At 49.3% G+C, this 26,782-nt stretch overlaps 4 protein-coding genes across 7 annotated transcripts; 2 read left to right on the top strand and 2 right to left on the bottom strand.

Annotated features, from left to right (window-relative positions):
• Positions 1-372: 372 nt before the first annotated feature.
• Positions 373-2,486, top strand: LOC117653716 (protein SCO1 homolog, mitochondrial). Its single transcript, XM_034399565.1, has 5 exons — positions 373-627; positions 745-964; positions 1,052-1,249; positions 1,338-1,543; positions 1,627-2,486. The coding sequence occupies exons 1-5, from the start codon at positions 553-555 to the stop codon at positions 1,762-1,764; spliced, it is 837 nt and encodes a 278-aa protein (XP_034255456.1). The 5' UTR covers positions 373-552; the 3' UTR covers positions 1,765-2,486.
• On the bottom strand, positions 1,948-3,770 carry LOC117653073 (5,10-methylenetetrahydrofolate reductase). The gene is made up of 7 exons (XM_034398438.1): positions 3,663-3,770; positions 3,176-3,357; positions 2,840-3,096; positions 2,590-2,753; positions 2,395-2,523; positions 2,124-2,314; positions 1,948-2,023 (listed from the first exon to the last, which is right to left on the bottom strand). Exons 1-7 carry the CDS (start codon positions 3,768-3,770, stop codon positions 1,963-1,965), a joined length of 1,092 nt encoding a protein of 363 aa, XP_034254329.1. The 3' UTR covers positions 1,948-1,962.
• Positions 3,771-4,725: 955 nt separating this feature from the next.
• LOC117652970 (Y+L amino acid transporter 2) lies at positions 4,726-15,935 on the top strand. Of its 2 annotated transcripts, XM_034398245.1 has the most exons (12): positions 4,726-4,936; positions 6,452-6,748; positions 6,829-7,075; positions 12,375-12,500; positions 12,580-12,673; positions 12,763-12,931; positions 13,028-13,228; positions 13,358-13,432; positions 13,528-13,687; positions 13,771-13,863; positions 14,030-14,085; positions 14,347-15,935. In XM_034398245.1, exons 2-12 carry the CDS (start codon positions 6,473-6,475, stop codon positions 14,347-14,349), a joined length of 1,500 nt encoding a protein of 499 aa, XP_034254136.1. In that variant the 5' UTR covers positions 4,726-4,936; positions 6,452-6,472; the 3' UTR covers positions 14,350-15,935. The 2 variants fall into 2 exon arrangements, with proteins under 2 accessions (XP_034254136.1, XP_034254135.1); XM_034398244.1 differs by lacking the exon at positions 14,030-14,085.
• LOC117652969 (G protein-coupled receptor kinase 2) lies at positions 15,928-26,185 on the bottom strand. Of its 3 annotated transcripts, XM_034398242.1 has the most exons (15): positions 26,027-26,185; positions 25,664-25,949; positions 25,148-25,243; positions 24,815-24,930; positions 24,590-24,667; positions 24,309-24,499; positions 24,018-24,222; positions 23,786-23,932; positions 23,516-23,690; positions 23,320-23,435; positions 23,133-23,225; positions 22,884-23,027; positions 22,604-22,741; positions 22,387-22,512; positions 15,928-22,318 (listed from the first exon to the last, which is right to left on the bottom strand). In XM_034398242.1, the coding sequence occupies exons 2-15, from the start codon at positions 25,713-25,715 to the stop codon at positions 22,037-22,039; spliced, it is 1,959 nt and encodes a 652-aa protein (XP_034254133.1). In that variant the 5' UTR covers positions 25,716-25,949; positions 26,027-26,185; the 3' UTR covers positions 15,928-22,036. The 3 variants fall into 3 exon arrangements, with proteins under 3 accessions (XP_034254133.1, XP_034254134.1, XP_034254132.1); XM_034398243.1 differs by having other exon boundaries at positions 15,928-22,315; positions 25,664-26,065; XM_034398241.1 differs by having other exon boundaries at positions 25,664-26,064.
• Positions 26,186-26,782: the final 597 nt, after the last annotated feature.

The following is a 26,782-nucleotide window of genomic DNA, read 5'->3' on the forward strand; positions in this document are numbered from 1 at the left end:
AAAAAGTCTTTGAAATATAATTGAAAAAGAGAGAGAGGGGGGAGGGGGGGAGGTAATATGGAAGACATGACCTTAGGGAAGGGGAAGTTCCGAAACCGTTAACACAGAATACGGGAATATCACAGCTTGCAATGAAAACCACTGCCAGCGTCGACAAACAAAACGCGCAGTCCACCTCCTTGACTTTCCGACTCGCTTTCCGTCCGAGCGCCTGCCAGATAGGCATCCCTTCGTGACCCAGCAACTGCCAATAGCCATTTTGAGTAGTTATTCGCAGTCAGCGTGAGCTGCCAGCAGTATTTCTCATACGCAGCACGTGAGCTGCCAGCAGTATTTCTCATACGCAGCACGAACATGGTTATTCGCAGCAACGCACGCCACTGTTCGCACAAAGACGAGTGTCTGTCTGCTTGTGGAGTTCCAACCTAACTTATCTCACGTCCAAACTAGTTTCTTTTTCAATTAGCTGGCGTTGGTTGTCCTCTGTGTGGCAGTGTTTGCTTCAAACACTTTATAAAGTTTTAGTTTTGCATTTTGTAATTTATTTTGATCATGGCGTTGTCCCTTTTACGTAAGAGCCCCCTTTTATTATTGCGCTACGCCCCACAGACTCGACTGGTTGCACCGGTAAGAATTCATTGAAACAATCGCTTTGTTTCAAATTGCACCACTTTTCGACTTAGCACAACCCTCAGTATCAGCGCTTGTTTGCATTTAACTTAATTTTTACTTTCATGTTTTCAGACACCAAGGTGTTTAACTCTGTCCAGGCTACTAAGTACTGAGCCTCCCAAAATAAGCGAACCCAATAAAACAGGAGAAAAACCCCTAGATTTACCCAAGAAGAAGCCTAGCATGGGACAGAATAAAACACCAATGACGTGGAAGACTCTTGGTGCTACTGTCATTGTGTTCAGTGTATTGTTGCAAGCCCTGTGGTACCTGAAAAAAGTCAGGAAAGAAGGTCTGCCATAGGTTTTAAATGTCCTTTTATCTATCAATCTCTGGTACTTTTAAATTTTCACTGTCTGTATAAAACTTTCTGTTTCAGAAACTGACAAGAAGAAAGTGATGAGTATAGGGAAAGCTGCCATTGGAGGTGGTTTCGAGTTAATAGATTCTGCAAGAAAGACTGTTAGTGATAAAGATTTTCTTGGGAAATGGATGCTCATCTATTTTGGTTTTACCCACTGCCCTGACATTTGCCCTGAGGAGCTTGAGAAGATGGCAGTTGTGATAGAAAATATTGGTAAAGCATTTTACATAATTTGATTTATAAAACTGGTTCCTAATAGATTTTCTTTTGAAGCCAAACAAATTGTCTTTTAATGTTGCAGACAAGGCTGAAAATGCTGACCCTATGCAACCCTTATTCATCAGTGTAGATCCAGAACGAGATACTCCAGAAATAATTGCCAAGTATACTGCTGACTTCTCTCCTAAACTTAAAGGACTGACTGGGACAGTTGACCAGGTTAAAGATATCTGCAAGAAATACCGTATTTACTACAGTGCTGGACCAAAGGAAGATGGCGATTACATTGTAAGTCGGGCTTTTTACCAACAATCTATATGTGTATGAAGCATAAAATTTGGACTTTACAAATATTATTTGATCTCTTTAAGGTTGATCATACTATCATCATGTACCTCATAAATCCAAGTGGCGAATTTACCCAGTATTATGGCCGCAACAAAACTGCTGCGGACATTACAAGGGACATTGTCGTTCAAATGGGACTCTACAATGGTAAACATAAGTAGCACTAGTATTATACAGTTCTAATTCCTAATTCAAAATAAGATATTTTTGTTGTTAGTTTGTAAAATGTGCTTAAATATTCTTGTTAAACAACTCTGGCATTTAGTACCTAAGAACTGTAGTTAGTGCAGTCTTAGTTTTAGGAAAACGTTAGTATAAGGTATGGTAGGTAATGAAAGACGTCATTTTCTCAATTGTCTTTATTCAATGGCATCATGGAAAATCCTTGCTTCATCTAGCACCTTTGTAGCTGTCGTGACTCTAGAAAAACAAATTTAAAAGGGAAAAAAACGGGAATAAATTAAAATTTGACGTTTTTTGTAAGACTTTTAGGTGTTGGTCTAGTTACATGTTTACCCACCTATTCATGCTGAAAATGTGTGCTCCTGGGCAACTTGAAAGTTTCATCAAATCCACAACTAAATTTAGGAAAAGGCACTTTCCATATTCTCTTTCTTTGTTTTCATCTTTTATCTGTTTCATTGCATCCAGAATTTCTTTTGAAACTAAAATGTTGCAGGTCCTGATTAATTTCTCAAACATCTTGTATGACTATATAGAAGTAACAATTATGTATAAACAAAACCAAATTGTGATAAGTTAATATATAAGCTTGTCTACATTTTTTTTACCTCTATTAAAAACAGTCCTGGAATGATAGGAATTCTTATCTCTCGATTGTCACACTCTTGTTTGAACAAATTAAATTCCTCCGCAGAACTCACCATTTGAGTCAGAATGAAATCTGCTCCAGCATCCACCTTGAGATAATCCAAAATTCTGCCATAAATTTTCTTAATTGATAGCACAAATATAGAAAGACTCACCTTTTCTTTCAAGTGGACAAAATTCATCTCTCGCGACTTTGAGTCAGGATGCCCAGAGGGATAGCCTGCGACACCAATTTTGAATTTGTCGCCAAAGTTCTTCCTTATGAAATGCACCAGATCCGACGCATGGGGAAAGTCTGCATCCGCATTCACTTTGTAATCTGCAAGGTGATCGCACCCACACGCTCAAAATTAAAATGGAAACGAACAAAGCGGTTACAAGGGGGGTCTGGGTCTCGCTCCGCACCTCCTCTGAGTGCCAGTATGTTGGTGACGCCCGCCACCAGGCAGGCCTGCAGCACGGCGTGGACGTGCTGCTTCGCCATGCGGCCCGCCGCGAGGTGCATCAGGGCGGGAATGCCGTGCTCGTCCTGCAGCCGCGCGCTCAGCGCCATGGCGGGGTGCTCGACCTGCTCGGGGCCGTCGGGGCCGCGCACCGCCAGGTGGTCCACGTGCCAGGTGACGGACGCGAAGGCGGGCCGATGCCGCGCCAAGTGCTGCAAGCTGCAACAAGGGCGACTCTGTAGCCACCGCCACCAACCCCGACAAGACCGACGCCGAGGGCGACGTGGGCGAACCGAACCTTTCGTCGAGAAGGGACCGCAGAAGCGGGGTCGTCCCCGGGATGAGCTCCACCGACCAGAAGAACGTCTCGGACTTGATGTTGTCGGCGATGAGGTCCGGGATGCCGCGGCGAGCGGCCTCCAGCGCGGCTGCAGTCGGCGTGGTAGGTCGCGGACCGCCGCGAGGGGCCTCGGCGGCGTCCTGGACCTCGGCGGCGTCCTGGGCCTCGACGGCGTCCTGGTCCAGGCACAGCTCGCGCATGGTCCGACTGCGCTGACCTAGTCGTGGCTGCTGCGGCCGCGGGGCGGCTCGGTGGGGTCCGGACTCGGATTAGCACGAGGGCCACTACCTGCACAGGTGTCCGCTACGCCGCTACCTGACGCGCAGGTGAGAGCACGGCCACCCCGACGGCCGATCAGCGGACGCGTTCTGGGGTTTCCCAGGACGGCAGACGCTGGGCGCAGCCGCCGTAGGACGCAGCCGCGGATGCAGACAACCCAACCTACACCAGCGTCCGAGCGCGAGAGGCGCCAGAGGCCGGCGTTGAACCCGTTCGGCGCCCCGCAGCCCGCAGCCTCCGCGGCAAGACTCGAGGCGCAGTGGCGGATGGACATGGCGTGGGTCTTCCTGGTCCTTATCACGACGCGGCGCAGCGACTCGATCGGACTCGATGCTCAAAGAGGCGAAACGCGATACCGGACTTTCATCGGTCATCGCGGCGCCCCGCGGGGAGGAGGTCTAGGGTGCACTTCGGCGGAGAGGCAGGCGAGCATTGGCCTGCATCCGACCCGACCTCGTCGACGTGTTCGCACCCCCGTCGGCCGTCACGCCCCGCCACGCTCGTGCTTGCATCGGCACACCTGCCGACCTGGTAGCTAGCTGAGAGTGAGACGACCACGCTTTGGTGACGCTTGGCGCTGTGATCTCGGCTCGCCGTGCCGAGCGAGCACCGAGCAAATGTTTTGCCGACGGCCTCCAGACCCTGAGACGGGCGCTGATGCAGACGCCCTCCCTGCGCCCCGCGCGTGCTCGTGTGACACACGCACTCATACACGCACACACGCACCCACACGATCGCCGGCCAACGTGACCGCCGGCGTTATCAGCCGCTTGTCACGTGGCCGATGGCGGCAAGGGCGGCAAGTTCCGGACTCGCGGCGTGGCGGCGTCCCCCAGTCAGTCTCGCTATTTCGAGCGGTGCCGGCGCCGCCCTGAGGGTCCGCCAGGCTGCAGCACGCCGCACGCAGCCTCCAGCGCGACGCACTCGGGCGCCATCCGCGTCGACGCCAACACGGGCTACGGGCTCCACCGCGGCAGCCGCGGGCCGCTGGACCACCCCGCGGCGAGGCTCGGCGGGGTGCGCCACGCTGCGCGTGCGCTTGGCGGCCGGAGACAGCGCGGAGCCGAATCGAGCGGCGGGGGGTGGAGGGGCTCGCTGCCTTCGCTGCCTTCGGCCTGGGCTCGGCCTGGGCCTGGCCTGGCTTGGCCGCGCGGAGCACGGAGGCGGTGCGGAGCGCGGCAAGGCGCGGCTAGGCGGGGAGAGAGCCCGCGAGCGTAGAGCGCAGGCGGCACTGGCACGGCACCACTCAGTCGGTGGTTGTTCGCGGTCCGGAGCGCTGAGCGCGGTGCCCAGGACGAGACGAGACTAGACGACGACCAGCCGGGCCGGCTCGCCGAGCCGACATCCACGACCGCGTGGTCCACCAGGGCAAACAAGGACCAGGGCGGCGCCCTCTAGGACCCAGCTCCCGCCTGGAGTAGCCTTCCAGGAGCCACCAGGGTGAGTACTTCCTGCCGCCCGGCGGGACGAGGGGCGCGGGGCAGGGGTTGACGAACTCGGTCCCCTCGGCGTGGCGTGGGACCTGCACTGGTGGCAGTGGCAGGAAGGGCGCTAAAATTTCGTTGCAGTGGCGTGGCCACGTGGTGCACTGCGGCATGGGCCGCAGGGTGTGCTTGCCTCGGCTCGCCGTCAGTAGAGTACACCCCTCCGAGCCCCGCGGGCGTGGCCACGCGCCCAGCGCGGTTCAACGAGGGGCTCGCTGAGGCCGGCAGGCTGGACCGCCATAAAGACTGTACCAGGGCCGCCGAAGTGTCATGGCCCAAAGGGTAAAGTTATCCGTCCGGCAACGACTACAAGGCGCGGGTGGGCGTTGACCCCACCGTGCGTTCCAGTGGTGTAGCGGCCTCCCCCGGCCTCCCCCGCCTCCCCGCCAATCTCCGATGGTCGCCCCGCCCCGCCCCACCACGCCACCCGCGCGGTTTCGGACGCTCAGCTGCACCACCCTCCAGCTGCTTCACCCTACCCCAGCCCTCCGTGCGCATCAGCCCTTCGACGCGCCGCGACAGCCAGGCCCGCAGCACAGCGACAGCTTAACCAAACTGCCGAAAAGGCCCCCCAAATTAAAATAAAATGTCACGTCAGCGAATTTTGAGGCTCGCGTTGGAGCCCATTCGTCGGCGTGGTTGCTTCCAAGGCCTGCCAGGCAGGGACGAGGCCGCGCGGCGGGGTGGCGCAATGCTCCGGTTCCGCTGTGCTCCGGGGGTGTGGGGACGACTTCACGTAATGGAATGGCAGCGAGGACCCCTTCACGGCCTGCTCGCCGCTCGCTCTCTGAATGCCGCCGTGCCGCCTTGGAGCCGCGCACCCCCACCTCCTCTCGCCATCCTGCGGCCGCCTTGAGGGTCCCCTTTGGCTTTGGCGGGCGTGGTGGAGCGGAGAGGGTGACCCGGTCCCGCGCGTCCGGTTCTTGCTCTTGGCGCGCTCGCCGCTGCGAGTTGGCGAGTTAGCGCGCCTGGCAGGTAGGCAGCAGCGCGGCAGCGGTGCGCCGCAGAGCGGCGATTGCCTACCTGCCGGGTGCTCCACTCCGGCCAGCACGGATTTCCCCTGGAAGCACCGCGCCTGTCTGCATCGCGTTGCCACACAAGCAAGGCGACCCGTTGGCCCAATGCAGTGCTCGGGGCACCGAGCGCCCCCCCCCCTCCCCCGCTGCAATGCTCATCAGGAAGATAAGCGACCACAAAAAGAAACTATCGCGACGGGGGAACGAAAATTGCATTGTTTGCAACGGAACGTCCGTCCGCCTGTCTGCCCTCCGCCTCGCGCGGCCGTAATTCATACATGAGTGGCGAATGCCTTATCACTTCCCTCTGCTCCACAGAAAGTAAAATCCGAGTCTGCGTGGTGGTGAGTCCGAGGGGAAATGGGCTGCAAGTGTTTAGGACCACACCCACGCCGTACACACACATCCTTGCCTGCCATTATTGCTGATTTGTCTTGATTTACTCGGTTTTGCAGGGCACAGCCGCCGCCGCCGCCATGTCGCTCAAGTCGCGGGGCTCGGCGGGCTCGGGGGGCATGGACGTGGTGCCGCTGCGGGACGAGGGCAAGGACGGCAAGGGCGACGACGACGCCAAGCCCGCCGACGACGCCATCTGCCTCAAGGCCAAGATGTCCCTGCTGAACGGCATCACCGTCATCGTGGGCTCCATCATCGGCTCGGGCATCTTCGTGTCGCCCACGGGGGTGCTGCGCGAGACGGGCTCCGTCAACCTGGCCCTCATCGTGTGGACCGTGTCCGGCATCTTCTCCATGGTCAGTGGCGCCCCGGTCCGCCCTGGTTGGGGGGAGGGGTGGCGGCGGCCAGGCAATAACAGTGACCCTTGGTGCCGCAGGTGGGCGCCTACTGCTACGCCGAGCTGGGCTGCATGATCTCCAAGTCGGGCGCGGACTACGCCTACATCATGGAGACGTTCGGGCCCTTCCTGGCCTTCATCAGGCTGTGGATCGAGTGCATGATCGTGCGCCCGTGCTCGCAGGCCATCGTGGCGCTCACCTTCTCCGTGTACGTGCTCAAGCCCTTCTACCCCGACTGCCAGCCCCCGGACGAGTCGGTGCGCCTGCTGGCCGTCTGCTGCATCAGTGAGTAGTGTTGTGAACCATCCAACTCCCCCGGCCGCGGCCGCCGTCCACGCCCCACGTCCCTGGACAGAACGTGTTGCACCGCCTGCGGTGGCTGCCCTGGCTGTGGACTTCTTGTACAGCACCCGCAGCACCCTGCCTCAAAGAACAGGGGCAGGATGAGGAGGATGAGGGGGTGCAGGAAGTGGCGAAGAGCGGAGCGCCTCCAGCCAACCAGGAAGGGCCCCGGCCGCCATGGCCAGCCCCGGCAGCCGCGAGGGAGGGGGAGGGGAAGCGCCGCTCTAGGCTCTAGGGTTGCCATGGCGTTGGCGGAGTTCAACGTCGCCCGCAGAAAAATGGAACCAGGGCAGAGATGGGAAAGCCCGCGCCTGACCCCCGAAAGGTTCTCCTTCATTTTCCCATTTTCCTTCCGATTCGGTTCGCTGGCCGGGCGGGGCGTCCCACAGTGTACGGACGGGGAAAGGATGAGTCCGACGGGACCGGCTGCGTGTTGACGCGTTGACGCGCGTCTCCCCTTGTTTATCAGTGCCGCCACCGCCGCCACCGCCGCCACCGCGACGTCACCCGTCCGTCCCACAAAACGAAAACATTGGAATAATCTCAGCCGGCTCTTTCTTTTTTCGTTTTTAAATAAAAAATTATCTGGCGGCAAGTGCAGTGAAAGCGCCTCGCCTGCCCAGCGCCGCGGCCTCTGCGTTCCGTTTGTCGTTCGGCCTTTTGGGGCTCGTGTGTTCTCCTGCACATCCGGCTGGTCCAGCAGACTCATTCCGAGAGTCGTTTTCGTCGCTCTGTCTCTCTCGCACCCATACGGGACGCCCCATGAGTGCGAGAGGGACAAGTGATCGACGGCCGGGTGATAAGTGGGCGTCTGTTTCGCGCGGGAGAGGAGAGGAGACTCTTGACGGGCAGGCCGGGGAATGCCCCCTGGCGCCCCCTGGCTACGTGACCTCTCCCACGAAATCACCAACATGCGGTATCGCAGTTATTCTTCCGCGTTTGATGGAGGAGAAGCAGGAAGAGAAGCACGGCGAAAGGGAAGGAAAAGAAAGCAAAAACCTAATCAGTCTGATGCGTGTGAAAAATCCCCAAAATTCGGGGAAGGCGAGTGTACGCTGCGAACGTCCGTCCGCAAGTGCTGTTCTGTGCGACAGATTGCCACCGGTTTACCCGCCCTGTCATCACCAGCCCGCCCCGCCCCGCCCCGCCCAGTCAGCGCATTGAGCCGTCGCCCCTTCCCCTCGCCGCGTGGGGGCGTACATACATTACGGCAAGGTAATTCAGGCGCTCTTTGCAGCCCATGAAAAAACAACAACAAGGCAGTTAGAAACCGCCCCACCGCGACGAGCGTTTCAGCGATCCCGCTACGGATTTCACCCCCCAAGTTCACCGCCCTTCCCCGATGGCCCGGCGGCAGGCTGATTCCGAAGAGAAGTCCCGTCGCTGTGTGTCTGTCGCACTGATGGGGCGGGTGCGAGGAAGACAGAGCGACGAACCAATGCTCGGAATCGCTCGGCAGATCCACCCGGTGCCGCCGCCCCCGCCGCCCCCGCGATCCTCCACAATCCCCCTGCGCCGGTCACGTGCTCCTTGAAAATCAATGAGTGGGGGAGGCGAGGGGTGGGGATCGCGGGAGGGGTGGGGGTGCGCTCGGAAGCTGGGGGTAGGGGCGGCAGGTCCATGCGGCGTGGCCGGGATGGAAGAGGGCAGAGGGAAGAGGGATGGTTCTCTCCGTAATCCATCTCTCTTTGCCCTTCCCCTTGCCCGCGGTGCTTGTTCTTCTAGAGCAGTCGGCACGCGCGTTGCGTAAAGCCACAACGAAACCGCTCTGCGCTCCTGAAAGATGGAACAGCCGCAGTCGATGGCGATGAGGGTTCCAATCCGTTCCACGCGCGGGGCACGCCGTCGAAGTTCGATTCGCCGTTTGGCCGCAGCCTGTCTTTCCGAGTGAATAATGAAATGAGCGCTGGTCCGCTCCCACGACTCTCGACCTCGGCGGCGTCGATGACGCGCCTCTGCTACACAGTAATTAATTTACCGCCCCGTCGTCACGGGGCTCTGGGGCTGCTCCCGGCGCCCCCTGTGCGCCGCCCTCCTCGCGCTGGCGAGGCGCTAGCAAGGCGATGACCGCACTGCCTCGACTGCGCCGGGTGGCTTGCCGGGTGGCTTGCCGGGTGGCTTGCCGGGTGGCGCCCGCTGGTCGCTGGACCGGCCGCAGATGATAAGACCGAGACCCCTGCCGGGCCGCCGGCCAGCAAGTGGGTGGTGGAAGGTGGCCGTCTTAGGCCCAGAGACATATCTAGGTCGGATCGGGGACTCAAGGAAGGCCAAAGGGTGCAGTCGATCCCCCGAGGGCCCTCGCCTTGGCCCTCGCCGTCAGACTGTCCCACGCACACGCACGACGCCCGAGCCGTGGAGAACGCCACGCTACGCCGCCACCGCGCCGCGCTCCGAGTCTGAATGGTCGCGGTAGCTTTACTTTTGCGGCTCAGCCGGACCCAGGCCGAGAACGGCACGTACGTGCTCGCAAGGACACGAGTAATGACACTGCATGTTGCTCAATGCTCGCAGCGCGTCGCGGAGCTCGCACTTCCACGTCCAGGCTGCTGCGGACCCCGACGCCAGGCGACGCCCAGGCCGACGCTGCCGGGCGCCTGGCGCGGCGGTGGGGGCGGGGCGCGGGGGCGGCCCGGACTCATGATGAGGCGGAGTGACATAGCGATCTCCGGAGAAATGCGGGGAAGTGCCCGACTGACGCCGGCCTCCCGTCGGCCTCGAGACTGCCTTGACCCGCTTGCCGTCCTTCGCCTGGAATGGCGTCGGACGCGTCTGATTTCACGACGCCGTTCGCCGTCGCCTCGTCGCCAGGCGTCGTCCTGGAGGCACCGGGCTCGGCGCGGTGGATCACTTTGCCCCGGGCACGCTGGCGCGCCGATTGAACGTTACGAGCTGCCTCCAAATCCTCTACCCCGCCGTCGTCCCGTCCCGTTCCCCTGCCGCTGCTGCAGGCCGTAGCTTCCAGAGCCCGGCGCAAAGCGAATTCGCAAGGACAACTAAATGGACGAATGGCTGCACCAACGCGCCGAGCGTCCCAGCGTCCCACAGCGTCCACTTCCGGCCTGCCGGCTGTGGCGCACCTGCCATGCTTTGGCCATGCCGACGGTCGCCTGGTTCGGCCTCCACACGCGCGGTGGCCGGGGCTTAATGCAGGACCCTTGTCGCCGCCCACGTACCCTCTCACCCTCTCCCTCTCGCCCACCCCACCCAGCGCTGCCCTCGGACCGCTCGCCCTGCCCGCGCGGCGAGGCCTTGCCTCACTTGAACGCCCAAGACTTTTCAGAATCCGCACCGATAAATTGTCACGTGTTCGATGTATGGCGCTGGTTGGTGCCTGGTGCTGCACACAGAAGGCCATCGTGACCCCATCTCGGGAGTGTTCTGCGCTCCGCCAAGTCCCTCTTGCACTAGCTCATTGTGCTCACCGTGGCTGGGCCACCGCGCCGCGCCGGGCACATCGCTCAGCGGCCTGCGGGTGACAGGCTCGACGCCGCCGTCTTCGCCGTGTCTCCAAATTCAATTAAAATGGGACGCCGCCCGCCGGTCGCTCGCCTTCGTCCCTCTGTCTCTCTCGCACCCATGAGGCGTTGCACGCGTTGCACGCGTTGCAGAGAGGTGCGTGGGAGAAGGAGCGCTTTGCGGAAACCGGCGGCTCAGGTCGGCGGATTGGTTCCCGGAGGTCCACGGAGTGCGGATACTAGTGTAAGCGGCGCGTGCTGCCGCCGATGCAGCCCGCTGCAGATAGAGGCGGCAGATACGTGCGGTGTCGCGGAGTGGCGCCGTGCAGCGCCGTGCCCACGAGGACATCGTGATGCCCGTCCGACGCGTCCGACGCCCTCCTGTGTCGCTAGTTGCTAGTCGCCGCGGCATTGGCGACATGCTTGCGTGGCGACGGCGGCGAGCTGCTCCACGCCGCGCTGCGTACACGGCGGACACGGCGGACAACGGCACAGGCCGCCCGGTCACTCACTCTCCATCCCATTTTCCACACGCGCGGCGGCCTTAGGGCATCGATCCTGGTCCAGTGGCCCAGGATCGCGTCAGCCAGCGGAGAGGCCCTCGTCAACGCCCCGCCCTGGGTGCCCCCCGCGACCACGCCCCCTCTCGCCCCTTTCCAGCGCCACTACGCGCCGCCACCGCGCACGCGCTGGAGCTGGAGCAAGCTGGGCTGGAGCAAGCTGGAGCGCACGCAGCGGCGGTCGCTACGTACTCGGTGCCGCCGTGTCCAAGGACACCGTGACCGAGCAGTGCTTCCATTGCTTGGCGTGGCGCGGCGTGGCGAGAGCAGGCAGGAGTTCCGCCGACGGAAAGGACCACTTACCGTAACCAGGAGCGTATTCCACGAAGTCGGCGGCCTCAGCGGCCCCCGCCTCTCCCCGCGGGAAGAAGACCCCCGCCCCCGCTCCAGTTCGAATACGCGTTCGTTCTGCCCGCGACGCCGACGCCGGTGCCTTTGTCACATTTCCCCGGGGAGATCCCTGAGGGACGGGTTCTTATAACGAGATTTTTATTTTGTCTCTGTACCGGCTCCCAGCGGCAACAGGTGTGACCGTAACGGACAGAGCTATTGCCAGGCTGATTCCGAACATTGCTTTCGTCGCTCTGTCTCTCTCGCACTCATGCGGCGGCCGGTGAGGGCGCGAGAGAGACACAGCGTACTAGCGGCGCGTCGATCGCCTCCAAGAAGGCCAACAATTATCCAGTTCTGGTGAATGGGCTGGTGCCGCGCTGCCGCCGTCCACAGTGATGTGCGTCATGTGCGTGGCCGCGCCGCGCCTCGCGTCGCCACGACATGACGACACACCGCGCGCCGATTGCAGCCTTGCAGCTCGACAAGACGCCCCTCGCGGACCAGCGGCATCGACAGCGTCGGCAGCATGGGCCAGCACTAAGTCCGGGCTGATTGGCGGCGCCCTCCCCGGAGCCTGCCGCCCCGCCCCGCCCCGCCCTCCGTCGAGAGGTTTCCCGCCCCGAGCAAATTAGGCCCCGGAGTCCTGGGGGTCAGGCCCCGGAGACAAAGGCCGTCTTCTTAAAGTCGACTTCGGCCGGGCAAATTGATGACGGGAGCGTCGTCGTCGCCGGGCACCACTGACTGAGCCCCCGTCTTCTTTTCGTTTCCTCTCGGGGAAAACCAACTTTTGGGGGCGGCGTGCGCGCGGCCCGCTGTCCCACTTCCATCGGCGTCGCGCTTCTATTTTCGGCATGCCCTCTTGCGGGTGATAAGCGCGGTGGTTTTGTTTTGCAGTGGTGCTGACCTTCATCAACTGCTGGGACGTGGGCTGGGCCACCAAGGTGCAGGACACCTTCACCTACGCCAAGCTGGTGGCGCTCTTCATCATCATCATCACCGGGGTGTACCAGCTCACGCAGGGTACGTGTGAAAGACTGAAAGAAGGCCGACCGCGGCAAAACAAAGCGCAGTGTGTTTAAATTGATGGTTTCCATTTCAGGACACACGGAGCACTTCAACTTCGAGGGCAGCAAGCATGAGGTGACCAACATCGCGCTCTCGTTCTACTCGGGGCTGTTCGCGTACAACGGCTGGTACGTCTCTGCCCCCGCCAACCCGTCGTCATGCTGCCCGTCGTGACGCAGCCCCGATCCCTCAACACCGTGCGCTTTTATACCCCCAGGAACTACCTCAACTTCATCATCGAGGAGCTCAAGGACCCCGTCAAGAACCTGCCGCGCGCCATCGGCATCTCCTGCCTGCTGGTGACCGTCGTGTACGTCCTGGCCAACGCCGCCTTCTACACCACCCTGTCGCCGAGCGAGGTGCTCGGGTCGGAGGCCGTGGCCGTGGTGAGTGCGCCCCCGCCCCCGCCTCTGCCGCTACGCGTGCCGTGCCCGTCCATCTAACCCACTGTGCCGTTTCGCTTCCCCCTCGCCTCTCCGCAGACGTTCGCCAACCGGCTGTACGGCAGCATGGCCTGGATCATCCCCGTGTTCGTGGCCATGTCCACGTTCGGCGCCGTCAACGGCATCCTCCTCACGTCGTCCAGGCTGTTCTACGCGGGGGCGTGCGAGGGCCAGATGCCTGAAATCCTCACCATGATCCAGATCCAGCGGCTGACGCCCACGCCCGCCGTGCTGACCATCGTGAGTGTGGAGGAGGGACGACGACGTGGGGGCAACGCGTGACCTCGGCCGTCAGTCACGCCTGCACATCAATTTGCAAATAACGCCACTCGAAAAAAAGTCATCGTAACATTTTCAACAATGTTGCAGGCGCTGCTCTCCCTGCTCTACCTCACCGTGTCGGACATCTTTGCCCTGATCAACTACGTCGGCTTCGCTACATGGGTAAGCTCTCGCTCGCCACCACGCCGGTTCGGAGCGTCCCTCCCCCTCGCGTGGCCTTCTCTCGGTTCGTAACGAGTCGCTTCTCAAATCGGCAGCTGAGCATCGGGGTGGCCGTCCTCTGCCTGCCCTGGCTGCGCTGGAAGCAGCCCGACCTGGCGCGCCCCATCAAGGTCAACCTCTTCTTCCCCATCGCCTACATCCTCTGCTCCATCTTCGTCACGGTGGTCCCCATGTTCGCCAGCCCCTACGAGACGCGTAAGTTTGTGTTCCACGCCGGTTTTGAAGTAGTCACGACCTGGTGGACTCACATTTGTAACTCGTTTCCTCGTCCGTGGCAGTGTACGGGACCCTGATGATCCTCTCCAGCGTACCCGTGTACTTCGTCTTCATCAGCTGGAAGAACAAGCCAAAGGCGTTCCAGCGCGCCGTGGGTGAGTCGCATGGTCGAGGATTCGGTAGAAATTAGCACACTTAGTTAGTCTGATATTTAGTTTAGCGCTTCCTCATCCTGCAGAGGCGGCGTTTAGTGTAGAGTAGACTTTGATAGTTTGTTGGCCTTATCCTTAGATGCTTTTTGCTTATTTGTTTTCCCTGTAGCGCGCGCGACGAGAGTTCTTCAGAAACTCATCATGGTCGTGCGGCCCGCAAATAAAGTAAGCATTTTGTAGCATTTATTTTATTCTTTTATTTTAAAATATTTTTAAAATAGATTTGCTGGTGCAAATGTCGGAAACTTTCGTTGGCTTTTGTTGCACGTAAGGTAATTAGTGTAAGTCGTTGAGTCCGTGAGAGCGATCGTCGCTAGGTGGCGCCTTGGCGCGACCCGACCCAGCAAGAGGAGGGGAAGTCCCAAGCAGGCAGGCCAGGCCTAGCAGGTCCAATCTCTAACAACTTCCCTTTTGTCTGCTTTGCAGTAGAGGCAACGAGGTGCCTGCAGAAGCTGATGCTGGTCGTCGGAAAACAGAACCCGTCGAAAGTGTAAGTGAGATGATATCATCGTGTTTGATAAAACTGCGCTGATTTCTGACAAAAGTGCAGATTTGCGACATGCCCCTCTTTTGAGAGCGATCATCGAGAGACGATAAGTTGTTACACACATAATCATATTTACTGTATATATTTGCCTCATAATCAGTGAGCATTCCATTTCATTTTTTTTTTTGTGTGTGTGAAGAGATTTTAGAACTCAATTCGCTTTTCTAATCTCGGCGTCAAAAATCCTACGTCTTCCATGCTAGCCATGTCCACGGAGGGTATCTCTCCGTCACTGCTGCAGACGTATCGGTTGCATGTTCTGTGATTTTATTTTATCTTTCGTACAATAAGTTTTGAGCCACCTGAAAAGTGATTGTGTTTATTTTCGTTGCATTTATTGATGTATGCATTTAATGTTTTATATGTGTCATCTGTGTTATATTGTTGAACATTTTTTAGTTTTGAAAACTATACTAGCAATTTCATCAATTGTTTGATCTCGTTCTTGTCTGCTAGGCTGTTAGTGTTTAAGAGAATCAGTCCGTCATATAAACAAGCCTAAAAGTATATTTGGGGCATCATAGTAAGTTTGAACAATTCTTGGCAAATCATATGTTGGCCAGAAAGACTTAAGTAATAATTGTATTGAATATGAATTAATTGTTGTTCAGTTGATGCACATCACCCAACTTTTGTTGAGTGGGTATTTGTTTTAGAGCGAGACTTTGCAAAACTGGCTAAGTTTTCAGATACAATATTATAATTATACTTAAAACACCTTTGGTTTCTCAGCCAATTTTTTGAGGCAGTAAGTATGCCGAAGTCTCTGTTGTAAATGACTCTCAGCCCCTCCGCTATTCGGAGAGGGACTGACTGCTTGTGCCAATTGTTATTTTGCTGTTAACAATGTAAGTTTTTTTTGAACAATCATGCTAAAGTAAGGAAGTCTGACAAAAATGCGATCAATCTAGCATCATACGAAAGCAAGAATGTACTTCCTTTCAGGGAGACTGAATTCAGTCAACATACACTAATTCCGATGAGTGGTGGTTCTGTTTTAGCATAAACCCTCTAATATATCCTGCTACGTATGGACTGTACATAAAACAATAATATCTATACTATATAACGCTATGTGAGAAAATAATGACAATATCTGTAACTTAAGGAACAAAAATGTAGAAGAACATATAAATTTTAAAAAATAATATTTTATTGAATGCATTGATGCAATATACTTTGAACCTGTATTTCAGAGAGGAAATATTGTAGACTTGGCAAGAAAGCCTATGTACATGAAGGTTGACTGTCATTGTTTGAACTGCTTCATTGGCCTTGGGCTTTTATTTTTTGTCGTCTTTTCAAGTTTTTGTTTTACTGTCCTGTACATAGTTTCAGAACATTGATCAACTGGCATGAGTATTATTCATTTCATTTTTGGTTTAGCTCATCTCCTACATTTTTCTGAGCTCTATTGAATTCAGTTGTTTGTTTTGTTGAGGATAATAAAACAAAAGTTCTTATTATAGATTTTTTTTATTTTTCCTTTACATAGTAGTTTCCTTACTTTACACACTTTAAAACAACCATTACAACATTAAATATGACAAATGATACAAGAACAACAAGATACTGGGATTTAATTATCTTTTTTACCTGTATCTGCCAAAGGCAAAAGAAAATGGCTACAAAAGTTAGGTTTTACAAAACTGACCATATCATAGTTCATCTTATTCCAAGATTCTCAAATCCACTTTGCAACAACATAGCACCAATTACAGATTTTAGTTGTCTCAAAACATTATCAAAGTAAAAGAACCATAAAAAACAACAGTGTAATATTGTTTTAGAAAGCAGTCAAAACCAAACAGACAAAAACATGTCTTCTTTTTTTAAGTTGCAAGTAGAGGATTGAAAGTTTTAGGTGCTTATAAAATAATCAGGGCAGAAACAAACCTTGACTGAGATAAACTCATGGCTCAGAAACCTCATTAAAATGGGAACAAAGCCTCAGTTATCAACACTGATATGCATGAACCTGATGAAAGATGATTTGATTAGTGAAGAAGTTTGGCTAATTCACACATTTCATAGAAACTGAGGTGGTATGCACACTTGCTAACAAGAAAGTCATCAGACACAACTATGGACATCTAAACACACTTCTATTTAGAGTGAGCACAAGAGAGAAAGTGAAACTCCACCTATCTACACTGAAGAAATACATAGACAGACATTGAATAATTTGCAAGGTACTGTGCATACTCAACCTGCTTATCTCACAAAAGCACAAATACCTAATGATATCAATTTGGCCATAAAATTTGAACCACAGCAATTATACTTTACATTGGTAAATGAAGAAATCAGTCTCCTTGATTTACTTTCTGAGGACAGAGAATAGTTTGATACAAGTTGACTAGAAGGATCAAATCCAGAGGTATATAAATGAAACACACTATCTGCACACATAGGAGGCTGTGCCAAGCAACCAGCAAGCAGAGGTAAGGCAGAAATATTTCTCTATTTTGCTTCACCTTGCAAACCAATGTACTAGTCTTTAGTTCTCAACATTTCCATCTACTTTGTTGTCATGAATGTAAAATTGGCCAAAATATCAGTCTTGATGAGTAATGTCTCAAAATTTCAGGAGAAGAAATTATCTTTCTTCACTTTGGATTTGCCATAGAGTATGAATATTTTTTTGACAATCAACAGATTTTTTCACACACTATGAGCAATGCTTACATAAAATTATGCCCAGTCATCTGATTGAAGGTTACTCAGTTAGGAAAGGCCATCTTGGAAAGGCCGAAAATTTTATGAATCACCAGATTTAGGAACAAAGAATATTTTAGCCAGACCCATCAACTAGCTACACGAGAACTCCCGTAATGAGTAGCAAATCTCACCCTCAGTATTTCTAACACCTTAACTGACAATTAAGAAATTGTTTCACAAAAAAAACGGCCTACCATCGCCACAAACCATTTAAAATGTTAAAATGAAGTAGCTATGTCACAATCTAGATGGGAACCTCAGACAAACTATGCAAGATACAGTTACACTCCAATGTCACAGAAGCAGGAAAATCAGATTTCCATGGTACACACTTACATAATTGAAACACATTAGAAAATGGAATCCCCTCGCCACCTTTTTGGTATCCAGTCATGCAAACATAGAATTGAAAGAGACGAAACGTGTATAGTTAAACAAAAACAACATTTGGTCCAAAACCTTATGAAGGACAAGATGAACATACAAGCTATTAAGTGTTACGACATAATTGCAATATCATGTTGTGAACATAAAAACTGAAAAAGGTTTACTATGTACAGATTTCTGAATTAATCGGGATGACAGCTCTCTTAGAAAACACTTCAATCGAACCCAATCCAATCTAACTGTAACAACATACATAAGGTTTCAGAAGAGGATACATCACCTCACTTTAGAGAACAATCACAGGGTGTTTTTAAAAGCAAAGAGAAATAAAACAAAATAATAACCCTAGGTAAAATTTACTAACACAGTAAAAGGCAGAAACTGACCTTTTCTCATGAAGTTAATGGATTGGATAGCTCACAGAAGCCAGAGAAATTCAACAGCACACCAGACAAGCCTCATGGTAACTCACTAATTATTAGCTAGAGATTCACTCGTTTATGTTGATCTGCACTTGAAGAAAAACTCTTCAAACTCAAATTTTTTTTCGCTATTTTTCTTTCTGTTTATGGGAACATGAAGGTGATAAAGGAGGCTTTCACTGGAAAATGGACTAATTATCTATTGTAAATTGGCAAACCAGGACATGTAAACAACAAATTTCTACATTAATTTAATTTCTTTATTGGAAATATCCACAAAGAGTACTGGTGGATTGGCCTAGCATAAAAAAACATATGCTACATATAAATCCAGAACTTTTGACCACAAATTAAAACAACAATATGTGTCTTCACTAAATAATCAGATCTTTTGCATCAATTATGATTATTTGGTGAAGTATGATAAAACTTTTGATTCAAGATACAAAACAAAGACAAAGAGTCTTTCATCATATAAATAAGGGGAAAAATTATAAACATGTATAAGCCTGCAGATATCAAAGCTGGCATTTAATACATAACTCAATAAGTAAATCTATCTGGAGACTCATTTGGTTTCAGCAGCAAATGTAAACCTCTCAAAAGAAAATTAGTTTGTTCATGAAATTGGAACAAGAATCATTAAAATAAAATATGAATAGATCACAGTAATCGACTTGCCAAAACAGTCAAATTACACTGACCAAACACTTTGTATCTAATCTAACTCAATAAAATTAAAGGATTGGCTTTAATGGAGAGAATGATTAAGCCCTCTCCTTTGTAAGATAAAATGCATTAAAAACAGTGAATAAATAAATAGAAAATAAATAGCAACACAAGGGAAGAGTGTTCCCTCTGAAAGCATTCAAACAATAAAATAAATAACACTGATACATCGCGTAATAGAATGATAATGTGAACATCCACATTGATAGGTTCTGGCTAAAAACTGAGGACAATGAAACAATGTGGAAAACAGAGAAATTTTGAACTAAGTTTGTAAGCAAAGTAATATGTCACATGCTGACAAACGGAACAAATGCCAGCTTTGGAATCTGATTCTCAAAGATAACCATGAGCTTTGAGAAAGAAAATAAGTTATGCTCACACAAAGAATGTGATTGTTTAAGAGAAATACTATCTCAGAATAAAATGGACAGGCCCAGCTAGAACACACAACAATAACAAAAACTAAAATGATTTTCTCTTATAAACTCATCCAGTGTGCGTAACTTCTTGCACCAGAAATCATAATGCAAACCAAGTTTAAAAGTAAACATCTTTGCTGATTGTTACACATAAAAACTAGTGCAAGAGAAACAAATGAAATCAGGCAGACTCCAATATCTAAAGAAATCTGTAACTGAAAGAAGACTGTTTTGACTAAACTTTAACGTTAGCATAAACCCGTTTAAACCACTCACAACGAGTATCAGCATCTCTATAGCACACAAAACTGGTAAAATAAAATAAAAATACCACCACTAGCTACATCTTGCTTGAGACTAAACAACTCACTTAAATAAGCATATAATCCATGGCCTGGTTCTGAAGTAACAAGGTTCACTTTCATCGGAACAGAAGCATGACTCAAGACAATAAACCATCAAAACCAAAGCAAAAGTATCACAAAAGAGCTAAGCTTTTCAGTCTGATTGTCAACCTGGTGCAGAACAGCCTGACAGTTGGCTCAGGGAAATGGATTCTCCACTGAGGTATTTTACCACCTTCCAAGCCCTGCTACATGGCCATACTGTTTTGCAAATTATGAGAAAACTTTGGAAAAAAAATATGATGACATGCACAAAACATGAAGGAAATTTCGCTTGAGACTTGTTCCAGAAAACCTTTAAGCAAATACAACTTAAAAATTCATTAATCAGACCATGAGGAAAACTGGAGTTGCATTGATAAACATTATCATTAAATAATATGCTCTATACAACATCATGAAGATTTAGGGCAGGAATAGAGATAGCGAATATGAAAACAAAAGAAGAAAGCTAGCTATTTTAGAGCATGTTCATTCAAACAAGACCTTATACTGAAACTAAACACTCCTTAATCCCTTTACCACTAGCCCATGAGACTGAACTGATGCTACCATCAAAGTCATCTAGACACACACTGATGATTTCTACTACATTCAATCAACTACAGATAAAATTAATCATGTACAGTTATTTGGTTTTGTAACAAATAATTGACAAGATGAAGTAACAAATGAATATCCATGAGTAGATGAAACACTTCAGGTATAATATTAAGAAAATAAAGCAATTAAAAGCAGGCAAGAAACAATGTGCAGATAACAGCAGCTTTGTTTATTTTAAAGAAAGGATAACATCTGTGTCAAAACAAAGAAGGATGAATTTAAAAAGTGCAGCTTCCCAATTCTATTCTGGGTCTTTAACACAAATCACAATTAACATATTAGGCTTTGGCACTATCCTCAGAGAGCCCACTGGCAAGATCTTAGTTCCATGCAGTTTGCACAGATGTTTAAAATTTATAGAGGAATCCCTACATGGGCTCCGGTTTGTGTACATCATTGTTAAGCATATTTAAAGTAACAGGTACGCTTGATTCATGCCTTACAATCAAACAAATCTTAAATAGGATTGTTTTTTTCTCATTTTTGGTGCCTATCTTGGCTTGTGCACTAGACTGAGGTTTCAGGTTGTATGGAAGACTGAAAGTAAATAGTAGTCCGACAATAATAATTAAAACATGGCAAGTACCATCATTTGTAAAACACTACATGAAATAGCATAAAAGAAAGAGCCACAGCTAAATGAAGGGAAAAACAGGCTTACCGGCAAGTTGTGAAACAATTCTTACTATTCCTGAATCCTGGCATGTTGGCTTCATCTACACTCCTCAATATTCATTACAACAATTTAAACAATATAATACTGCAGTGCTTTTAAGAGTCATAAAAAAAGAAGAAAAAACTTAATGGATACTTGTACTCTCAGTGTTCATGACCATCAGCACATTCACACACTTCACCTGAATGAAAGAAATGCAAAAGAACAGTCATACCAGCAATGCACTTGTATATTGTTACATCACAATGAAGGGGATGGGAAAAGAAAGAAACAATCCATTACAAGTAAAAGCAACCATAATCAGGTCAAAAATTACAGAACACAGGAGCAACATGGCTTATCATTTTCATAGGGGTCTAAATAAATACTGGGTCCAGTCCACATTTGAGTTGAGGTTGTATTATACTTGGTAACAACCACGACTTAAATGTGGTCCAGAATAAATGACTGAGGAAACATAACTTTCTTAATCAGGGAAACAGAAGAAACGAGATAAGGTGTAAGAAAGAACACTTGATACACCATTGCATACAGGTATTCAAATTAAATAATGAAACATTCTATGAGCTAAATTTGATCTGAAGGAGAGAGCATCGGGGATTAGAGGAGAGGCTTCAGCAATTCTGATATTGTAATCTGATTTTGCATGGATGAGCGCAACCCACACAGGTACATCAGAATATCACAAATTATAACATGCATTTTAGGCCACTTTCAAACAAGCAGAAACCATCTGCTTATAATAAATATTACAAAAAATTGTATATCTTGTACTTTGAGCATGTGTTTGATTGGCATCTGTCAAAAATTACTCTAATGGCAAGGATGAATTTCATATTCGGCTATAAAACTTCTCCTAAGCACTCACACACACTTCAATAGCAAGAAAAATGGTCAAGTGGAAAAAAAACTTACTTGAATGAAGCTTCATAAGCTCCAGTCATGTTAAAAAGAGAGTTAGAAAAATAAAATTAAGAACAGAACAGAACATACTCCACCCATGCAACTTTGAAACTCATCTCCTAAGATAAATAATGTAATCAACCTGGTGCTCTCTCCTTAGCAGTCTGCCCAAACAGCTGAACCATACACAGTAACCATACCATTTGGCAAAATAGCCAGGGTCTCCAGAGCAATCATTCAGTCATTTTCCCCAATGAGATATACAACAAACTTATCATACATCACACAGCTATAGGCCTCCATCAGCTCACAGAATTTACAGCTATCCCTCCGCTGCCTGCAGATGAGACTGTCACAGAAGTTCCAGATGGATTGGATGTTGCGGTAGTTGAGGTCACAGGAACAGACATTGAGGTATTGGTAGTGGTAACTGTCGAATCAGGTGACACTTGCACAGCATTGGCATTTCTTGGCGTTGTCGCTGCTGTGTTGGGTATTGACGTATCCAAAATGGTCGGGGGAGGAGGAGGAGGAGTGCTGTCCACATGGATAGGAACAGGGCGCATACGAGCGGTCAACTTCTTCTGAAAGAGAAGAATAAAGTATAGAACCAGATCCACATCAAGTTCGCAAATGCCGCCTGAAAACTTACCTTCCGACGGAATGGAAAGCAGCCTGTAGACTCAGGCTCTGGAGGAGCATCAAGAACAAGATCTGGTGTCCTAGCACTATTCTGGCCAAAGTGATTCAGTTCTTTGAAACATTCAGTCTCAATCATCTGAAAAATTGGTTGGTAATAGTACATTTTAGGTACTGGGGAAAAAAAAATGGTTACAGTCTTCTAAGAAAGAGACTTGAAAGTGACTCACCTCAGTTTGCCATGGTATTGATACAGATCCTGTATTAAATTTAGTATAAAATGTATCATCAGTGGCATCCAGATTAACTCCCTTGACGGTGGAGAACTGTTCAATGTCCAGCACATCTTTAGCATACACAGCATGAGGCTGAAACAAATTATAACAAAGTAAACATTATAAATTGTATTCATAGAAATGAAACAAAGCTACAAGGGTACAGTGACTACGTTTTTCTTGGGTTATAAATTAAAAACAAAACAAAAAAACAACCACAAATGTGAATGCTTACATCTGGTACAAATGGTGGATCACACATGCCCGCCTCGAGTCGTTTCCAGTTCAAACAGCTGAAAAAGTCATGTTGCTTAACTTCTCGTGCACCTTGCCTTCCACACTGACAACCTAATCTAGTCTTGGGTGACTTCTTCAGAAGCTGCAAAGAAAAAAATACAAACAAATTAGAGGCCGCTAAAGGGTTTTTATGTTTACAAAAATTCAATAAAATGAAAAGAACAGTTCAAAGTTTAAAATGACTTACCTGTTGGCACAAAGACATAGCTTCATCACTGAATTTATGTGAATAGTTTTCTGTGTCTTCCTTAACTCGTCTATCTACCTCCTCTCGTTTCACCTGGAATAAAAAGCACAAAGCTCAGCAACTGTAGGCAATGGCATAGTAAAGTTGAGATTATGTGCATTTCATGTAGCATTTGGAAGAGCATTACCTTTTCTTTGCGAGCCCGAAATGGTGCCTGACCTTCAATCATTTCATAAATAAGGCAACCAAAGCTGAACCAATCAGGACTGAAGGTATACTTGTCATTGTCAATGACCTCAGGAGCTAAAGCAAGAATAATTTTCTAAAATGATAGATTACCAACATCACAAGAAACTAAAACACTGCTGCATCAAATTACTTACCCATGTATCCCACAGTTCCAACTCTACCCCGAACCATATCACCCTCAGGAATTTCAACAGCAAGGCCCAAATCTGATATTCTCACATGGCCTGTATCATCAAGTAAAATATTCTCTGGCTTACAATCTCTGTACACTATCCCTTGAGCATGGAGATGTTGAAGGCCACACAGAACCTACCAGAAGGTAGACATAATTATTAGATGTATCATGACAGAATATTATTATTAATCTACTTTGAACTAGTTTAAGTAAATCAGTCAAAACTTACCTCAGCGGAATAAAAACGAGCACGATTTAACTCAAAGCCAGGGTCCCCACCCATGTTATAAATGTGAAATTTGAGATCTCCTCCATTCATGATTGTCAACACTAGGCAAAGGGCATCTTTAGTTTCATATGCATATGCTAAGCTCACCTGCAAAGGCCACAAACACACATTAAAGATGTGACATAGTTTGACAAACATATAAGAATCTTAACACTTAACCATGACCACATACCACAAATTTAGAATTAATTCTTTGCAAAATCTGCTTTTCTATTAAGACCATAGCCTCTCCTTTCCTTTTCTTAATTCGTTTCTTCTCAAGTTTCTTGCACGCATACATCTTCCCTGTGGCTCGAACTTGGCACGCGCATACCTCACCAAAACCTCCTTTTCCCAAAACACGATACATACGGAATGTCTTGTGTGTAACTGGTTGGCTGGAAAACAAAAATAATTCATTAAACAAAAATGATGGATGAAACTACCAATAAAAAAATGAAGTAGGGAAATATAAAGTATTTACCTCTCCAGCCATTTCCACTGCAAGTAACGATGGAAATACATTGATTCTAGAAATAGATGAAAGGGTTCTCCCTCCAGAAATGCCTTAACAGCACTAGAACAGTCATCAAATACATCTTTGCTAGCAGCAGTAAGTTTCTCTTTACATCTTTCAACAACTTCTGCATTGAGAACATCCACAGCTTCAATAGCCTGATTAACACAAGTGAAAAAGTTACAAAGATTTAATAGAATGCTTTGGCATCAAATCAAACACAAAACAACAAAATAGTTAATGCATACATCTCTCTGCAGGTAACGTTTATAGACTGTCTGTGCCAAGTCAGATCGGTTTTCATCACATTCCAGTTCATACTGCTCCTAAAAAATGATCACACAAGTTTAATAAAAATGTCAGCAACAAAGACACCAATTGATGTTACTGATAAATGAGGCTGCAAGGATTTTAAGGTGGAGCACAAATACTTATAAGTAAGGAAAGAAAAAGGATATGGTGAAAGGACTTACAATTGAATCAAGGAAGATATTGTATGTGTGATACTCAGGGTGGAGATGTTCGCAAAATTGCCGGAACAACAACCGCCCGATGGGCTGCTGATCTACTACATAACTGTATCTTACATCTGTTAAAAACAAGGAAGGGAGCGATGTAGCAGATATATGGACAGTTCACAAAGCAACATTCGACGAGAAAATGTAAAATTGACAAGCATGAAAATTCAGCACTAGTTAAATTTCTTGCACTAATAGGGCAAGAACTATATGTACATAAACTCTAAGACATTAAAAAAGGATAATCAGCATTGGAATAAAATCTACATAATGCATACAAAACCATACCTATTTTTTTCTGGATGTCCAGGCACTGAGATATGTGTGGAAATTGAAGGATTTTCTTCCATTTTTTGCTTTTGCCCTTGTTACTATCTCCTCCTCCTAAAAAAAATAAATTGCATTGCTTAAAGAAGTAAAACACAATTCTTCTAAAATTCTATTAGAAAACAAATTTTGAAGATGAGCTTTAGGCGGGAAAGCCTTGAAGGTAAACATTGTATGATATTCAAAGACGATACAAAGCAAAGAAAATGCCACATAAACAAAAACGACGACGAAAAAAGGCACAAGTGGAATGATAGGAAATAGGTTAGGTACCTCCTTACACGGACCAAATTGTGGTCGCACATAGAGAGAGGAAGTTAGGAACTATAGAAGAAGGTACGGTCCAAACGCGAATGCAAGACGTTGCAGTAAATGCAACAAAAAGTGTAAACATTCTGTGCGAGCAGGTGATGAAGTGAGAACTGCAGACGAGATAGTTTTAGGCCTAACCTCACAACGAATAAAAATCCCTCTCACCTTCTCGTGCTTTGAGGTAGACAGTGTTGGCGACGATATTCTCTAATTCCATGAGTTCCAGCTTGCCCGATTTCCCGTTTTCCGGGCCGAAGTCGACCCGTTTCCATCAAAAAATATTTACAACAGTCGGGGTGTGGTACACAGCTGAATATGGCGGCGGACTCCACAGGAAACGTCAATTATCATTTCTATTAGCATATAGTACACTTTCGGTCACTTTTTACTGGGCTTTAACGCCCGGGCGTGGCAGGGGTCGAAAAATAGGACAAATCCGCACAAATATTTACTGTATCAGAGGGGAAACAAGAATTCAATTAATCATAACTTGAAAATTGATCAACACGGAGGCTGAGATCAACGCACACGCATGACTCTCAATTGTTTCTTGCTCCTTGCTCTTGCCACTGGACCATCACCCACTTGATCTTTGGGTGGATGCGAAAAGAGAGAGGAAAAAGCCTCTCAAGTTTTCTCAACGCTGTCTGGAAAACAGGAATGGGTCGGCAAAGTAAGATGGCAAAGGGAGTGACATCTAGCAGACGGCAAACTCGATGCGGAGATACGGGGCCGGGCGCCGGCTGTGCCAGCTCTGCCTTGCTCGCCTTGGCAGCAGTGCACACTGTTCCTGCCGGCAGATTCAAACGGTTCAAAACGCCTCGCGGTTGTGCTCCTCGCCCTCTTAAGGCCCTCCACGCTCGTGAACCGCCATTCCACGCAGAAAGGCGACATGGATTTCGGTGAAAATTTGGGGCGTGTGGGTATATTCACTTCAGTCGCGAATTTTTTTTAACACGCTCGGTTGTGGCCATGTGGAAACAAAACGTAAATGGCAAGGTGACATTCTATTCCTAGGCCTCAGCACCAGATGAGCCGCTCAGACAGAAGCCGGGAGGACATCCTCATGAACACCGTGGCCATCCACTACACCACTAGCGCCCCGGGAGTATGATGGAGTAAGAGCAGGCTTGGCCACATTGGGCAACACGATGTCCTCCCGGATCCCAGTCCAATATCATGACGAGTTTATCGCGGCGGTGGGAGGGAAAAGAAAAATAGGGAGCGCCGGGCCTATTCGTCGCCAAGGGGTGACTCACGCTGCAGACTGACCCTGTCTCTCTC

The sequence above is a fragment of the Thrips palmi genome, unplaced genomic scaffold, assembly GCF_012932325.1.
Source record: "Thrips palmi isolate BJ-2018 unplaced genomic scaffold, TpBJ-2018v1 HiC_scaffold_8, whole genome shotgun sequence".
Taxonomy (NCBI): Eukaryota; Metazoa; Arthropoda; class Insecta; order Thysanoptera; family Thripidae; genus Thrips; species Thrips palmi.

Coding starts and splice junctions, on each gene's coding strand:
- LOC117652970 (XM_034398244.1), top strand. CDS start 6,473: ATGTCGCTCAAGTCGCGGGGCTCGGCGGGCTCGGGGGGCATGGACGTG. Junction 12,501..12,579: donor GGTGTACCAGCTCACGCAGG/GTACGTGTGAAA, acceptor TTTCCATTTCAG/GACACACGGAGCACTTCAAC. Junction 13,433..13,527: donor ACGTCGGCTTCGCTACATGG/GTAAGCTCTCGC, acceptor TCAAATCGGCAG/CTGAGCATCGGGGTGGCCGT.
- LOC117652969 (XM_034398242.1), bottom strand. CDS start 25,715: ATGGAATTAGAGAATATCGTCGCCAACACTGTCTACCTCAAAGCACGA. Junction 23,933..24,017: donor GAATTAATTCTAAATTTGTG/GTATGTGGTCAT, acceptor TGGCCTTTGCAG/GTGAGCTTAGCATATGCATA. Junction 22,319..22,386: donor GCTTTCCATTCCGTCGGAAG/GTAAGTTTTCAG, acceptor CTTCTCTTTCAG/AAGAAGTTGACCGCTCGTAT.
- LOC117653716 (XM_034399565.1), top strand. CDS start 553: ATGGCGTTGTCCCTTTTACGTAAGAGCCCCCTTTTATTATTGCGCTAC. Junction 628..744: donor AGACTCGACTGGTTGCACCG/GTAAGAATTCAT, acceptor TCATGTTTTCAG/ACACCAAGGTGTTTAACTCT. Junction 965..1,051: donor GAAAAAAGTCAGGAAAGAAG/GTCTGCCATAGG, acceptor TTTCTGTTTCAG/AAACTGACAAGAAGAAAGTG.
- LOC117653073 (XM_034398438.1), bottom strand. CDS start 3,770: ATGTCCATCCGCCACTGCGCCTCGAGTCTTGCCGCGGAGGCTGCGGGC. Junction 3,097..3,175: donor CGGTCCCTTCTCGACGAAAG/GTTCGGTTCGCC, acceptor CCCTTGTTGCAG/CTTGCAGCACTTGGCGCGGC. Junction 2,754..2,839: donor CATACTGGCACTCAGAGGAG/GTGCGGAGCGAG, acceptor ATCACCTTGCAG/ATTACAAAGTGAATGCGGAT.